Genomic DNA, 17,223 nt, shown 5'->3' with positions numbered 1-17,223 from the left:
GTTGGACGTCTTTTTCTTTTGCTTTGAGACTTATGAAATCTCTACCTGCCACTTCTCTGTTGTGGAGTGATAAGAGAACTGCTTTACAAACAGGCTGAGTGCCACTATTTACTGCCTGTGCGGCTGAGAGAAGGTGACCTTTCACCCCTGCCTCGTTCCTCGAGTATTGACAGCACATGACTTTTTGTTCGAGTCAAGACCTGAAGCCTTAAAAGCTGGATTTGTTTTCAAAGCGGATTACCTGCTCCTGTATATTCCTTCTGTTTGTTTTTCTCATGTAAATGACGATACCTCTGACTCTTTTCAATGAGACATGTCTCTGCAGCTCATCGTCCAGTCAGATGATTTTGGGGGCGTGGCTTCCCCAGTCAGTTTAGTGGGACATGACATGTGATTTGTCTGGGGGGGAGGGGCTATCTCTGGTCACACCCTTTGAGGGAATTCACACAGGTAAACACTCCAGCAGATGAGTCAAGGCTTGCCGAGACTTTGACGTATGCTGCGGAGTGTTTATGCCCTCAAAAGCGAGATATTACGTACTTCGGAGAGCCTTGGAATTATGGGTACCGTGGTGTGAGATTACATATAAATGTCTTTCCGTCTTGAGGGAAGGAAAGTGTTTGTCACAAGAGCCGAGAGAAGCCTACGCCAAGCCTATGAATGAAATCTCAGAGCAGGTACAGGGTTTATTTTTTCTTTCTCAAAGGCACATTTATATGTCAGTCGGATATTAGTAGTGAAGCGTGTAAGGAAATAGGGGGCTTGTGGGATAGGTGGCAATTGTTTTGATGTAAAACTGAAGTTCTTGTCAAACTGTGCTTAAATGTGATTATTTATTGTGGTGTAGTGTTTCTCTCTCTCTGTCTTTTTTTCTAGAGAAAAAGAGATCAGTGTTGAAGGGTTTGTCTTGATCCAGTGCATAATCACATAGCAACTTAGGGGTGAAATTAACTTCTTCATTAAGGGGCAATATTTGCCCCTGGAATTGATTTCCCAGGTCTTTTTTTTAACCTTTGCAAAGACAATTTGTATAATTGCCTAAATCCATCTATGTCAAATAACTAAATGTAACCAATCTAACTTAAATATATCGAAATACTTTAAGCTGTTATCAATACATTATCATCAAAATGTTTCAATTATATTAAATATTCTACTTCATATGACAAATTGTTTTTGATTATTACTCTTAGTGTGTTAATATTGATTATGAATATCAATTAATGATCACACTTTACAATAAGGTTTCATTAGTCCTTATGTACTGTTGGGGATGTTTTCATCCACGCCGATGTGATTTTGAGTCTTAATTTGGCCATAACTGTTTCTGTGTTTCAGCTAGCAGAATGATTTTTGGTGACAAATCTTATTTTGACACATATTTTGAGAAAAAGCTTTGAAATAAAAAAAAGAAACCGTCAATGATACACTTTGGGCAAATTTACTACCCTTTTGTTACACTGCAAAAAAGGATTTTCTTACTTAGATTTTTTTTATCTTGTTTCTAGTCCAAAAATCTAAAAATTCTGAAATCAAGAAGCTTTTTCTAGACAAGCAATACATATTATCTTTAGAGTTTTTCCTTAAAAACAAGCAAAATAATTTGCCAATGGGCTAAGCAAAATAATCGTATGTCGAAAGGAAAAACAAGATTACTTTACTTACCCTATTGGCAGATTATTTTGCTTGTTTTGGCATATTATTTCTTAAAACAGGACAATATATTTTGCTTGTCTTGAAAATGCTTCTTGATTTGAGATTTTTTAGATATTTGGACTAGAAACCAGACAAAAAAATTAAGTAAGAAAAGCATTTTTTGCAGTGAATGTCCTGGATGAAAACATCCACTGAACTAAACTGCTGTAAAAATGCATGAAATAAATATCCCCCCCCCCATTTTTTTTTTTTTTTTTTTTTTTGCATAAATCTGTTAGTCAGCCTCAGTCCTGATCAAAACTACTAAATTGCTTTAAAAAATACAGGATTTTAATTGCCAAAATAAAGAAAGAAATTTGAAACATAAAATTTATCTTATGTATTTTTTCAGCAGTTAAATTCAGTGGTTGTTTTTATCCACAACATAACAAAGGGATAGTAAATTTACCTATATTTACCTATACCTATATCCTGCACTTGCTGCTATTGCACTGCTGGTTAGACCGAAACTGCATTTCGTTGCCTTGTACTTGTACATGTGTAATGACAATAAAGTTGAATCTAATCTAATCTAATCTAATCTAATCTAATCTAATCTAAATTTAAACAGTGCACAAGGATTAGTTAATATTAGTTAATTAGTTTACTAACATGACCAAACAATTAACAATACTTGATTAACAATTAATCAACAGTACTAGTTTAACATTTACTAATGCATTATTAAAATACAAATTCATGCTTGTTAACACTAGTTCATGCACTGTTAGTTAACATTAACTAACAATAAATGACCATATTACCATTAACTAACAAAACAAAGATCAATAAATACTGTAATAAATGAATTGTTCATTGTTTGTTCATGTTAATACAAACATAAACCAATATTAGCGTGTACAACCTTATTGCAAATTGTTACCCAATTAATGTAATATATAAATAGTTTTTTTTTTTTATTGGGGTGGCGTACCACACACACATGAAAAATCTACTAGACAATATTCTACCACAAGTTATTCACAAAAACTCCCATTAAATCATTTATAGGATCTAAATTCCTCTAATTGCCCATTGAGTTTATACTCTCAACAGAAATGTGTTAAAATGTATCTGCTTCTATTCGTTTCTGTGGATTGCTATGCACATAAGCCATTTTGGAAAGATCAAAGCCACTTCACTTTTCAACCATAGTTATATGCATGTATGATACAGTATGCATGTATTTGTCCGTCCCAAGGTGGCAGGACTCCATTGATCTCCAGTCCATAATTAGATTTTGCAAGGCTGATGTGCCAGCTTTTGACTTCTTCATGCAATGGTAAAGCAGTAGGCTAAAAACCATCCAGAACACCTTAGCAACCACATAACATCCTGCCAACCACCCACATTTAGCTCATTTACATTCTCTTCTGACATTGTAAAAGTCTACTTTAGTCTAATTTGGATCATTTGTTAAGAACGTGACATGTCAGAAGTCAAGTTGTACATAAAGTTTACTTTTTCTCGTTTTTTTTTTTTTGTGGCTGAGTGACTCACTGAGCGATTTATTACCGGCATGAATAGACTCATTACTTGTTCTTCGCCCACTTTAAATGAGTTTCGTGCTCGTTTTAACACAGCTCTCCCAATCAAGCGAGCAAAACAATGACAGTTTGGCAGTCGCCTTGCTTGTAACATCAGGACAGTCCGCGTCCACGCATCTCTCTTGGCAGTCGTGCATGCGGTTAATAGTCAGATGCTAGGATGGGTGATGAGGGAACAAAGTCCTGTTCGATGTCATTGTGCCGTCTTTGTTATGTCAGTCATGCTGGCATGTAAATGAACATAGCCGTTTATAGAATAGCGTTATGCATTTTAACACATGGCAGAAATGGGAGGACATTAATTTATTCAAGCCCCAGCAACGTCCAGTAACGTGCATATGCAGATGTACTGTACTGTATGTAGCTATATTCAATACAAGCTGAATGTATGCATGCAATTAATCAGTGATTTATGATGAGGCTGCCAAACAAATGTTGATTTAGACTGACAGATGGTATTTGGGCTCTGATCTGAGCATCATGCCTAATTATCTGTAGCTTTAACCCACCCTCTGTGATCTGGCTTTCTGCTGTCATCTGGACGCACGACTGGAGCACATTTACTGCTATTTGCTAGAGAAACTCAATCCTGCAGGAAGAAACAGGAGCCTGAACATTAGATAGAGAATGTTTCATTCAAGGCCAGATCAAATACGGTTTTAGTTCTGTTTTTTTTTTCCAAAATTGTTTTTCAGTTCAGTTCCATTCTCTTCCTTCCTTCCATCCTTTCTTCCTTCCTTCCTTCCTTCTTTCCTTTGTTCGTTCATTTCTTCCTTCCTTTGTTTGTTCCTTCGTTTATTTCTTCCTTCCATTCTTCCTTTCTTCGTTTGTTTGTTCATTCGTTCATTCCTTCTTTCCTTCGTTTGTTTGTTCATTCCTTCCTTCTATCCTTCCTTTATTCCTTCCCCTTTCCTTCCTTCCTTCCTTCCTTCCTTCCTTCCTTCCTTCCTTCCTTCCTTCCTTCCTTCTTTCCTTTGTTCGTTCATTTCTTCCTTCCTTTGTGTGTTCCTTTGTTTATTTCTTCCTTCCATTCTTCCTTTCTTCGTTTGTTTGTTCATTCGTTCATTCGTTCATTCCTTCTTTCCTTCGTTTGTTTGTTCATTCCTTCCTTCTATCCTTCCTTTATTCCTTCCCCTTTTCCTTCCTTCCTTCCTTCCTTCCTTCCTTCCTTCCTTCTTTCCTCTGTTTGTTCATTTCTTCCTTCCTTTGTGTGTTCCTTCGTTTATTTCTTCCTTCCATTCTTCCTTTCTTCGTTTGTTTGTTCATTCGTTCATTCGTTCATTCCTTCTTTCCTTCGTTTGTTTGTTCATTCCTTCCTTCTATCCTTCCTTTATTCCTTCCCCTTTTCCTTCCTTCCTTCCTTCCTTCCTTCCTTCCTTCCTACCTTCCTTCGTTTTTGTTCGTTCCTTCCCTCCTTCTTTTGTTCATCCCTTGCTTCCTTCCTTCCTTCCTTCCTTCCTTCCTTCCTTCCTTCCTTCCTTCTTACCTTCCTTCCTTCCTTCCTTCCTTTCTTCATTTGTTTGTTTCTTCCTGACTTCATTCCTTCCTTCCTTCCTTCCTTCCTTCCTTCCTTCCTTCCTTTGTTTGTTAGTTCATTCCTTCCTTCCCTTGTTTGTTCGTTCATTCTTTTCTTCCTTTGTTTGTTCCTTAATTTTTTTCCTTCCTTCTTTCATTAATTTTTTTCTTCCTTCCATCCTTCCTTCCTTCCTCCCTTTTTTGTTTTTACATAAATGTCTTCCTTCCATTCTTCCTTCCTTTGTTTGTATGTTTGTTCATTCATTCTTTCCTTCCCTCCTTCCTTTCCTCCCTACATTCCTTTATTTCTTCCTTCCATCCTTTGTTCAGTTGTTACTTCATTCCTTTCTTCATTCCTTCCTTCCTTCATTTGTTCATTCATTCCTTCCCTCCTTTCATCCTTCCTTTCTTCGTTTGTTCATTTGATGTTTGTTTGTTTGTTCCTTCCTTTTGTCCTTCCGTCCTTCCTTCCTTCATTTGTTTATTTGATGTTTATTTGTTTTTTTTGTTTGTTCCTTCCTTTGTTTGTTTGTTTCTTCCTTCCTTCCTTTCTCACTTCCTTCCGTTCTCACTTCCTCCTTCCTTCCCTCCCTCCGTCTGTCTAAATTGGATTTTTGTAATTGACATTTTACAGTACAATTTAATATTTTTTATTTCAAAAACTGTTTTGTGCTTTTTATTTGTTTTAATTGTTTTATATAATATTATAATTTTTTAGAACTTTTCTGATTTACCATTCACATACACTAGTCTGCATTATGGTTTGGTTCTGTGTACTGAGTACTTTTGGTTTATTCAGCCAAATTCTGCTAGGTAGTTCACAATTCTTTCAGTGTTTTTTTTTTTTTTTTTTGCATTTGGATTTGCATTTGGAAATCATAGGGTTATGTTTGAACCAGTATATGTGACTTTTTTGTATTTTTGGCCTAAATCATAGTGCTATCTTGGTACAATTGGCCTTAAATTGACTCACCTTTAAGATGTTCTAAACCATTATAAGTTTCTTTTCTCAGTTAAACAAAAAATATGATACTTGGAAGATTGCTGGAAAGCAGTAGCTATTGACATTCATTCATTCATTCATTCATTTTCCTTCAGCTTAGTCCCTTTATTCATCAGAGGTCCCCACAGCGGAATGAACCACCAACTTATCCATCATTTTACACAGCGTATGCCTTTCCAACCCAGTACTGGGAAACGTCCATGCACACTCATTCACACACACATGTACTATGGCCAGTTTAGTTTATTCAATTCACCTATAGCGCATGTATTTGGACTGTAGAGAAAACTGGAGCATCCGAAGGAAACCCACGCAAACACAGGGAGAACATGCAAACCCTACACAGAAATGTCAACTGACCCAACCAGGACTCAAACCAGCGACCTTCTTGCTGTGAGGAGGCAGTGCCAACCATTGAGTCACCGTGTCACCTATTGACATCTATAATAGAAAAAATATCAATTCAAAATATCTAATTTTGTGTTCAACTCAAATTGGTATGCAACAAGTGGAGGGTGAGTAAATGTTGACAGAATGTTCAATTTTGGTTGAACTATCCCTTTAACATCCAGCAGTAAAGATAAAATTGTAAGTTTAAAGTCCATTGGCCAAATCATTGCTTGCATTCTAGCATTTGAGAAAAAAGTGATTTCCTTCAGTGATTCAGTTTATGCTCTTGAGCTAAATGAAAACGCGATATAGCTTTTATGCTTTTAAAAATATGAAGCAAAAGCCTGTTTGATGACAGTCGGTTCTATAATCAACCAATATTTAAGCAGAATTGAAATCCACACCATACCACTTCCGTATCATGTGCTACTCAAAAATATTTTCCAACAACTTTCTTTGAAATTTGAAAAAAAAAAAAAAAATGGTCAAGAATGATGTTTCGGGTCTCTCGGGACACAATTGGCAGTTGCCAGCAAATTAGGCCTAAACAGAGCCCGCCGTTGTCATGGTAACTGTGCAATTAAATTACTTTACTGTCAGCTGTAATATAATTTTCCTGTGCAGCGGCTCACGGGACCGGAGCGGCCCATCGGAGGCTGAGCGAGATGAGCGCTCCTCATTGGAAAGATGCAGTACATTGATTTTTCATGAATGATTTTAGTGTCCGCGTTGCATTTCAATGTAAGGATGGCTAGTTTGAACAAGAGGCGGTTTCGTATCACATCAAAATGTCTTTCCTTCTGCTGGAATGAAGTCTTAAAGGGCAAAACATTGCAGGTGAATAGGGTAAAAAAATAACCAAAAGTTATAACCATACACTGTAATTTACAGATGAATTGATTAATTATATTAAGAAGTTTTGCTTTATTTAAAACAGAAGTCACTTATTAAATTGTTATTAGCCTATATTATTCTACTTAAATTGCTAATTTTAAAAAGAAAATGAACGAATGAATGAATGATAACATTCAAGGGAAAAAAATATAAACTTATAATAGTTCTGGCTTTATTATTCCAAGTTTTATTCCAGGCATTTTATCTATTCTTAGCTGAGAGAGCATTTACCCGTAGTTTGGGCATGCTGTGTATTGCTTTTTCTAGTTTTGTAATGTTTTTGTCAGTCATGAGGTATCTAGTTCTTACTTCTTGCCCATTTTAAGTTTTTAAAAAGGGGATTTGGGGAATCCATAATTCAGAAAATGCTGTGAACAACCATAAAAAAAAATATGTTTTCTCAACTTTTTGTTAAAGTCAGTATTATACTCTCTGTCTTTGTTCTGCATCTGGTATCAGCCGCGATGCAGACTAAAAACCATAGGAGGTAGGGCTTTTTCTTACTGTGCACCTAAATTATGGAAGGCATTACCCACAATTAGCAGGAATGCTGTTACTATGGATTGTTTTAAGTTTCTTAGCTTCTTAAGACACCTCTTTTTAGCAAAGCATTTAATTTGAGATCATCACTGTCAATTTTATGTAACTTGTAACATTTTGCTTATTTATAGTTCTTTATTGTTTTATTATTACCGTGTGACTTCTTATTGGAACTTTATGCAAGCTTGTAATTCTCAGCATTTTTATTTGTTATTTTGTATCTTGTAAATCACATCATAAATATAATGTATTTTTATTATTATTATTCATTAATTTATTTTCTTTTCGGCTTCATTAATCTGGGGTCGTCACAGGGTAATGAACCGCCAACTTATCCAGCAAATGTTTTACCCAGCGAATGCCCTTCCAGCCGCAACCCAACAATGGAAAACACCCATACACTCATTCACACGCACACACACACACATTACAACCAATTTAGCTTATTCAATTCACCTGTACCGCATAACTTGGGGGAAACCCAAGCGAACACGGGGAGAACATGCAAACTCCACAGTATTATTGTTATTATTTATTTTATTATTATTATTATTATTATTATATAAATAATCAGGCAAATAGTGTATGAGCATATCCTTCTGTAAAAACTTCAGAACACAGATACAACTGCAGTTTGGTTTATGTAAGTGCTGCAGATTTTTGAAAAATATGAATCGTAAAAGTCTACAGACACCGTTTGACAAAGTGCTATAAAAGAATCACTCATAAGTGTGCTCTGGATATTTTCATCCCATTAGACTGAATTAAAAGCCAAAATGAAAATGTTTTTGATTGAAGCGTCTCTTAGTATTTCTCATTTCTGAATGACAGTAAGTGTAATGTCTTGTTGTTTTGATGATCCGCTTTTCTAAGGACAAGAAGTTGATTTAGTTTTTATTTAATTTTCTTAGAGTTTGACAGAATTATGTTTAAATGCTTGATGGCGTCTTTCTAGTAATTGCTTTTGCAGATGCACCGAGTTTGAGCGAGTGAGACAGAAGAGACACTTCCATATAAATTGATCTCTGTGACAGATCACAGGGAAGGTCGCAGTCTGTTTTTTTGCTGTCATGTTCTGAGTTTTTGATTCAGTGATTGAAATGCACTCATAATATCTTTTTCTTCGATCAGTGTGAGTTAGTGTATTGTAATGCATTCTTAGTTCGATTAGTTATTCATTTTGTTTTAACCCAATAACTGTCACCGTCTCACAGGTGGGACTTTTTTTTTGTCTACACCATCTAGACATTAAGCCATTATTGGCATAGTTGTTTGTTTTAACAATTTCAACAGCATCTTGAGTTACTTTTATAACACATTCTTTTAAAGAGGTGGTCCAGAGTGTGTATTTAAGGCTTGGTTGTGTTTATAAGATGTAAAGCAATGTGTGCTCATGCTTCATTTGTAAAAGATCACGTTATTTTTTCATATATCTTACTTCAATTATATACAGCTACTCAGCTAACATGAAAACGACTGTCATATTTGCTAGTTCCTCCGAAAGGCCCGCCCTTAAGAGGCTCTGATTGGTCAGCTAACATAACGTGCTGTGATTCACGGATCGGCTCCACGTTACCAGTAAGCGTCATGTCCAGTCACGCTTCTACTAGCATGCGATGTGCCTCTGCTGTGTAAATACTGTTAGTCAGTGAAGAAGTGTTAGCCTGCTCTCTAAAATAATATCTGACAAGTGTCTTTCATATACAAACGGGTTGTAAGCATGTGTAAGTAATATGAAAAGTTCACATATCTTTTGCGAGTTTGTTATTTGAGATGTAGAACGCACGGAAAGCGGCTGCATAGAGAGACACTCCAGCGCTGCTGAAGATTGTGGCTGTTTACAGGGGTTTAACGGATAAATATGAATTTGTAGCTAAATTGTTAACAGTGCCAAACAGCATTTCTCGTTGTTTACATCGTTGTTTACGTCCTCGCTACAACATACCATTAACACAAAAAACTGTGCATGTAATAGATCAATTTTAACAAATAAAACACTTACAGGTTGTGACAGCTTCTTCTATTATGGTTGGAGCTGCTCCTTCTTTGAGGAGTTTTTAGCTGAATCCAGCACTGAATTGAGAGAGATTCTGGAAGCTGTCCTTTGTCAAATGCTAGCTATATCTTTTTAAAATAATTCTCTGGAACATAATTAAAATTAAATTATAAGCAGTTCTCTCTTTGTGCCGTGTCCTTTGGAAGCCCAAATACAGAAACAGAAGTAGCTCTGTGGAAATAGCAGCGTTTGGATGGCATTTTAGCTTTCACAGCACTTCTGGCCACACCTCTTCGCTGCGCTGGGTGTATGCCGTGGTGAATGCGTGTAACCTGAAGTGTTTGTGATCTCACTAACCCAGATGTATTTTTTTTTGTAGTCCCCAAACTTTGTTCGTTGTAGGCTTTGCTAAGCTAACTCTGTGAAAGCCAATGTCTCACTTTACATTGAACTTTGAGCGTATTACATTCAGAGATGTTGTTTATGTTCACACAGCTACATTACACATGAACTAAAGCTTACAATATGATAATGTAGTGGACCACCTCTTTAACATAACTATTTGAGGAAGAGCAGTTCTGCATGAACACTTTTAGTGCTCTAATGAACTTTTGACATTTAATTTCTGTCCTTCATTTCTGCATCTGCCACTGTCATTCTTGGGATTTGTAGTTCAGTGAATAAAGGCATGTATGAGCAATTAAGCATGCATAAAACCTGAGCCTAGAGGTATTATTTATGGGTTGTAATCCACATTAATGTGGGCGCCAATGTAGCGCAGTGGGTAACGCTGTCGCTTCACAGCAAGAAGGTCACTGGTTCAAGCCCTGACTGGGTTAGTTGGCATTTCTGTTTGGAGTTTGCATGTTCTCCACATGTTTGCGTGGGTTTCCTCCGGGGTGGTCTGGTTTTCCCCACTGTCCAAAGACATGTGCTATAGGTCAGTAGGCTAAGCTAAAATTGGTTATAGTGCATGTGTGTATCTCCAGATTTGAGGTTGAGCGTTGGGCTAACAACTCACCTCATAAAAACTAGATGTTACGAAACACCAATATGATGCGGCCAAATATCAACTTTATAGACAACCACATTAATGTAACCTTTAATTTGAATGATTTTTTTTGCTGTATTTTTTTGTATTTTATCAACATCTGCAGTAAGCTAATTTTGTACATTTTGGACATTGACATTGGCCTGACGTTGGGTTCTGACGTCAGCCCGATTTTCATTTCCAAACAAAATCCAACGTTCCCACGACGTTTTTTTTGCTGTATTTTTTTGTATTTTATCAACATCTGCAGTAAGCTAATTTTGTAAAAATTATTACGTTTTGCCTTTTAATATAATTTAAAATGTGTTTAAGTATAAATTAATTAAATGAATGAAAACAAAAAGAATTTATTTCTTTGGTAACAAAGTTGAATTTCTGCATCATTACTCCACGCTTAAGAATCATCATTCTGACATGCTGGTTCTCAAGAAACATTTCTGTGTATTGTCGGTTTTGCAAACAGTTGTGCTGTTTTGTGAAAATTGCTAAATGTTTTTTTTTTGGTGTCAGAATTCTTAAATTAACTTAAAATTCAAGAGTTCACACTTTGCTGATGATTGATTATAAAGCTTGTTTGGCATGCTGTCCCAGGAAAGAGCTCTGAGCTCATAAGATCCTTGATTCCGTGGCTCCCTCCCGTTTGCAAGGTGAGAGGGGAGCTTAAGCTCGGGTAGATCTCGAGAACTTCCCTGCTGTAGTAGCTAATGAACAGATAGTGATTGCTCTTAAGAGATAACTACCTACTAGAAGCATTTCAATGCTGCCGATTTGGATTAGTCAATTAACTTAAGTTGCATGTTTTTGGACGGTGGAAGGAAACCGGAGAACGTGTAAACTCAACACAGAAACATCGACTAGCTTGGTAAGGACTAGAACCAGTGGCGTTCTTGCTGTGAGGGAATCGTGCTAACCACTGGGCCACCGGGCCACCCATCTTGGAAAGGAGGAAGAGTAGGGGCTGAAGGGGGGATTCTTCATAATGAAGATAGCTGTGATATGGAACTTAGGCTATTTATAGTGGCTTAGGAATCATCTGATTGGTGAAGCAATCATAAGCACGTGGTCCTCTCGAAATTAATTTATAAATAAACTTCACTTCGGAAAAAAAAAATGTGTGTGTGAAAAATAAATTTTTAATCTAATTAGATTTTTTTAGAATAGAAATGATCTTTTATAGGCATGACAAGTATAAAAAGAGCAACAAACTGAGCATATCATTTATAGATGACCTTGAGTGTTATATTCCACTTACTTGAAATATTCCATATTGTAGCAAAGCGTCCTCAGTTGCTGAATAGCTGAGAGAAGGCCAGCATGCCGTGCATTCTTGCTGTTGGCAGAATAGGATCATTCTCATAGTCTTGTTTTTTATGCTCTCAGGGAGTGTTTTTGTCCCTTGGATGGAAGTGAAGTGCAGTGATCTCAACATCCTTGAGACAAGTGTATAGATTGTGTATTTGGAGCTGGTTTTATTGTGAGTGATCTAAAGACAGTGCATTTATTTTCATAATGTCCAATGCAGCGAAATGGTGGCTCAGTGGTTAGCACTGTCGCCTCGCAGCAAGAAGCTCGCTGGTTGAAGTCCCGGTTGGGTCAGTTGGCATTTCTCTGTGGAGTTTGCATGTTCTCCCTGTGTTGGCGTGGGTTTCCTCCGGGTGCTCCAGTTTCCCCTACAGTCTGGTTTGGTTTGGTTTATTTTTGCCATTTGATCCACTGTACATGCACCCTGCTGTCCATGCAGGTTTTAATAGAGCTTGTGAACATATATTAAGTAACACAATGCATTCTGGGTGTTTAGGTCAAGGTAGCCTGATTCCCATTGATCTCTACTGATTTTTTTTATCACATAATATATATAATATATAATATATATATATATATATATATGTGTGTGTGCGTGTGTGTATACTTATCAGCAGTAAACTGTAAGTGCTCGTACTACAGGTAATGAAGAATGGTAATTCTACAGGTAATGAAGCTCGTTGATACTCTGTCAGTTACAGATAAACTCATTTCCTTTATTTGATCAGCTTCAGATTCGCCCCCTCTGTGTTCTTACTAGGCTTCTCCAGTTACACTTTACCGCAGGACACAGAATGTTATGGAATGCATATTATCAGTCTCTCAGACACGCAAAGAGCGTTTATAAAGGTATATGCACGCTAGTCCTTTTTATTCAGAGTGTTTGTGAGATGTTTTTTTTATTTTCTATTTTTACCATAAAAACGCTTGTTTATTCGGTTGTATTTTCCATTGGTATACCTTGAGTGCTCCAGCATTTGTCCATGACCACATGGCCGACCGCAACTTGCCGTGACGTAGATTCCCGAGCTCTATTGGCTCCTTTAACTGTTAACTTAATCAATTTGAGTTGAGACAACATGAATTGTGTGGAACCCAGCATTTTTTAACATTGTTCACTGTCGTGTCTTAAGTAAATCCCAGCAGGCACACAACATCATAAGACAGTAATATTAGATTAGATTCATGACACAGGTGACCAAAATTCAATGTCTAGCCAGCTTTTAAGGACGTTATTTTGGCGTCCAATAGTGACATCAATTTAGGTTGATATTTGGTAGATTTTAGGTTGTGTTGGAAAGTGACCAAAATGCAACGTTTTATAGAAGTCATAGTGGTAACATCCACACAACTTCAAGGTGTAACATGATTAGACATTGATTTTAGGTCGATTTTAGGTTGGACGTTGGACATTGACTTTGGCCGGACGTTGGGTTCTGACATCAACCCGATTTTCATTTCCAAACAAAATCCAACGTTTCCACGACGTTGGGGTACATTGTCAATATGATGTCATGTTGACGTCCTGTGCTTGCAGGGATCTTGACTGTTAAAAGAAGGTTTGCATTTATTAGTTATTAATAAATCAAACCCTTGAATCTTTAAGTATTGAAGTATGAATTCAAGTATTTGAATTCATCTGTTGTGGTGATTCTATAGTTGCTATGGTAACAAATGACCCAATACTGTAGTTTTCTACAACTATAGGGAATATTATACTACTATACGGCACAGTTTACTGTGGTAAAAATTAAAGTATATCAATATAGGTTTGTAATATTTAATATTAAAGTATGCAGTATCATTTGTTAACAAAGTATTGTAAATCCTATAATATATATGGTTTAATACAGTCTACTACAGTATGGTTCAAAAACACTAAAGTATTTACTATAAATTACTATAGTGTTTTTTTAATGTGGCCTCAGCTGTTTATTTTAAAGGAATAGTTAGAAGACGCTAATGACAAAGTGTTAAACTGCTGATTGTAAGCATTACTTGTATTGTTATGTTATAGATGAGATGAAGCAATGAGAAAAGGTATTGTTGTTCATTAGTAAATTAGTTTCCTGATTGTAAACATGTTCTCTTTGGTGTCCTCCACAGGAGCCTTGGTCTAAATGGGTCCGGTTATGCCTCCCAGTAAGAAGCCGGAAGGTTCAGGGGTCAGCGTGGCGAGCGGCCTGAGCCAGTTCTATCAGGCCAGCTCCATCACCAGAGCCCTGCAGGAGGCTGAGGAGATGGACCTGGCTCTTCCCACCATCAAACTGGAGAAGGGGAGCGTGGAGGACGAGGAGCTCACCAACCTCAACTGGCTTCACGAGAGCAAGAATCTGCTTAACAGCTTCGGTGACCCTGTGCTGAGGAGTGTCAGTCCCGTCCAGGATCTGGACGACGACACCCCGCCTTCCCCTGCCCACTCAGACCTCCCATACGATGCCAAGCAGAACCCAAACTGCAAACCTCCTTATTCATTCAGCTGCCTCATCTTCATGGCCATAGAAGATGCTCCTTCCAAGAGACTGCCAGTTAAAGACATTTACAACTGGATCCTGGAACACTTCCCTTACTTTGCCAACGCCCCCACGGGGTGGAAGAACTCTGTCAGGCACAATCTGTCCCTCAATAAGTGTTTTAAGAAAGTGGACAAGGACAGAAGTCAGGTAAGGATGCCAAAACTACTTTGAGATATCAATGTTTAACTGCAGAGTGAGAAGCGTTGACCATATTTACACATTTAATTTTTGCACTTTTTAGTTTATTTGACACTTTTTTGGGGGGGTGGGGGTTGTAGTTTGGAGTCTGCAGACATTTCCTTTAGGGTTACACGGTTTACCGCTACTATGGTAGTATCGTGATGCTATGGCCCCAAAATACTGGCGGTGCCACTGTAGTTTGTAAATGGTAGTATCGTCATTAACAGTCTATCTACAATAGATAGTGTTGCATGTGGAAAAGTCACTAAAATGCTCACACGTTTGTGCAACAATAGATCATTTTATTTTAATAGTCTGTGGAGCCCTTTAAGCTTACATGTTTTCTGATGTTTTTGACGTTTCAAACACACAACTGAATCGGTTCATTTCTGTTCCTGTCAATATGATTTAGTAGCTACAACAACCGCAGCAATATCTTAAAAAGAACAACCCATAAAGTGAAATTTTGAATTACTTTGAATTGTTACCTGATAAGACTGAAAACAAAACAAAAACAATAGATGAAAAACCCAAAATAGCAACAGGAAACATTGAAACAATTTTGACCACCTCATGTAACCTAATTTTGTTGAAAAAATGCTCTTTTTCATTTGATATAATTTGTATCTTTATTTTAATGTATTTTTCTTGGTCAGTTATCTTCAAAATAAACAAAAAGAATGAATAAATTTTAGGTGAAGTGAAGGGCAAATAATACGTATTTCAATAATAAGGGAATTATGAATTAAATTCAAGTAGACCTATTAAAATATGTAAAATATAGTATTCCTGACAATATTCTTTATAATCTGAGTTATGAATTACTGTATCGCAATACTATTTGGTATTGTGATACTTCAGCTGGTATAGTAACGTAAGGTGAATTAATGGTATCACGACAACCCAACAAACAAGTTGCATGAAAGCACCTCACATGAAAAAGTACTATAGCAATTTATAGAAAATACTACAAAGTTTTTGAACCATACTGAAGATTGTTTTCACATGATGCCATTGATGACATGCGAGACTTAGATGGAGGACAGGAAGTGATTCTTTGTCATAGGAATCACTATCAGAAGATAAAAATGTTTCTGTTTTATGATGTTTAGAATTGTTTACATCGACCAAAATAATAAATGCCAAACAGCTTTTATAGACTTTCAAAAGTTTTTGCCTATAAAAGGGGAAAAGTTCAAGAAACTGGCTTAAAAATGGAGGAAAAGGCAGCATGTAATAAACAATCATTCAATACATGCATGTGTAAAAACGATGATTGAAAAAAATGATTCGTTTGTTAATTTGTTACAAAAAAAATCAGATACAAACACCACCACACTTATACAAAATACAGGAGAATATAAATAACAGTCATAAATAAAGTACCCTGCCATGTAAGCACTGCAATGAAATCTCCGTCTTGTTTTGCAATAATCCATGTCTTTACTAGCATTTCAGCGGAATAAACAACCGTAACCACAGCAACAATATAATTACTATGACAGTTTAATTCAAGTAATTATCTATAGTAAGCTTCCAAACACTAGTATTTACTGTAGTATTTTTCATGTAACCTAATGGCTTATACCGCCTGGATGACAGTCAAATATATCTTAGTTCAGTAGAAAACTCAACCTTCTTCATGATATAAGGATCATGCCCAACATATGTGGTTATTTTCTATATATATCTATACATATGGTATAAATGGCAAAAATACAGACTTTCCTCAATGTCTCCCATTCAGTTTTTTACTTCCTGCCCTGGATCTGAATTTCGCGCATCACCAGAATCACATAATTAAAAACAACCTATATTAAGGTATTTGAATTCACCTGATGTGGTGATTGTATAGTTGCTATGGTAACAAATATTGTAATATAGACAGATGACCCAATACTGTAGTTTTCTACAACTAAAGGGTATGTTACACTACAATACATGCCCGTTTACTGTTGTTAAAACTAAAGTATTTTACAGTATTTAATACAGTTTATAAGCTTGTAATATTTAATACTACAGAATGCTGTAGCATTCATTAACAAAGTGTTATGTAAATCCTATAGACCATTTTGAGGGATGCTTACAATGGTCCTAAATTATTTCCTGTTTTACACTTTTAATTTCTATAGCTTCCAAACCCAAAAAGAGCCACATATTGATAAATATCACAGCTGTTTTAACATCAAGCTATGATTGAATTACCTATTTTTACAGTTGATAACAAGCAGGAAATGGTCATATACATACATACATACATACATACATATCAATATATCAAGTTATTTTTCTTGTTGCATTGTATTATACTGTATGCATGTGTGTGTATATATATATATATATATATATATATATATATATATATATATACACATATATATATATATATACACATACATACAGTATAATACAATGCTTATACAATATTGATATATAACTTGATAACTTGAAAATATGGAGGAACACTTTTTCCGCAATTATTGCTGTTTGAAAACAGTATATCAGTATAAATGTGTAATGAATTTGCAGTAATCTCTCAGACGTAATAAACTCAGACAAGTTCCGAAACCGTCACTAAAATTTCTGTGATTGTG

At 36.2% G+C, this 17,223-nt stretch overlaps 1 protein-coding gene across 3 annotated transcripts in view; it reads left to right on the top strand.

The window, feature by feature from the left end:
• The window catches only part of foxn3 (forkhead box N3), a 186,015-nt gene that overhangs the window by 45,489 nt on the left and 123,303 nt on the right, over positions 1–17,223 (top strand). For 2 of the 3 annotated variants that reach the window (XM_056476345.1, XM_056476347.1), the window contains exon 2: positions 14,040–14,596. In XM_056476345.1, the coding sequence (XP_056332320.1) occupies positions 14,054–14,596 (543 nt within the window). In that variant the 5' untranslated portion in view covers positions 14,040–14,053. Of the gene's footprint in view, positions 1–471; positions 678–14,039; positions 14,597–17,223 lie in introns of those variants that run through there. The other variant, XM_056476346.1, reaches the window with a different exon arrangement.

The sequence above is a fragment of the Danio aesculapii genome, chromosome 17, assembly GCF_903798145.1.
Source record: "Danio aesculapii chromosome 17, fDanAes4.1, whole genome shotgun sequence".
Classification (NCBI taxonomy): Eukaryota; Metazoa; Chordata; class Actinopteri; order Cypriniformes; family Danionidae; genus Danio; species Danio aesculapii.
Note: the sequence above shows the minus strand (reverse complement) of the source record. Positions and strands in the feature narration are given on the sequence as shown.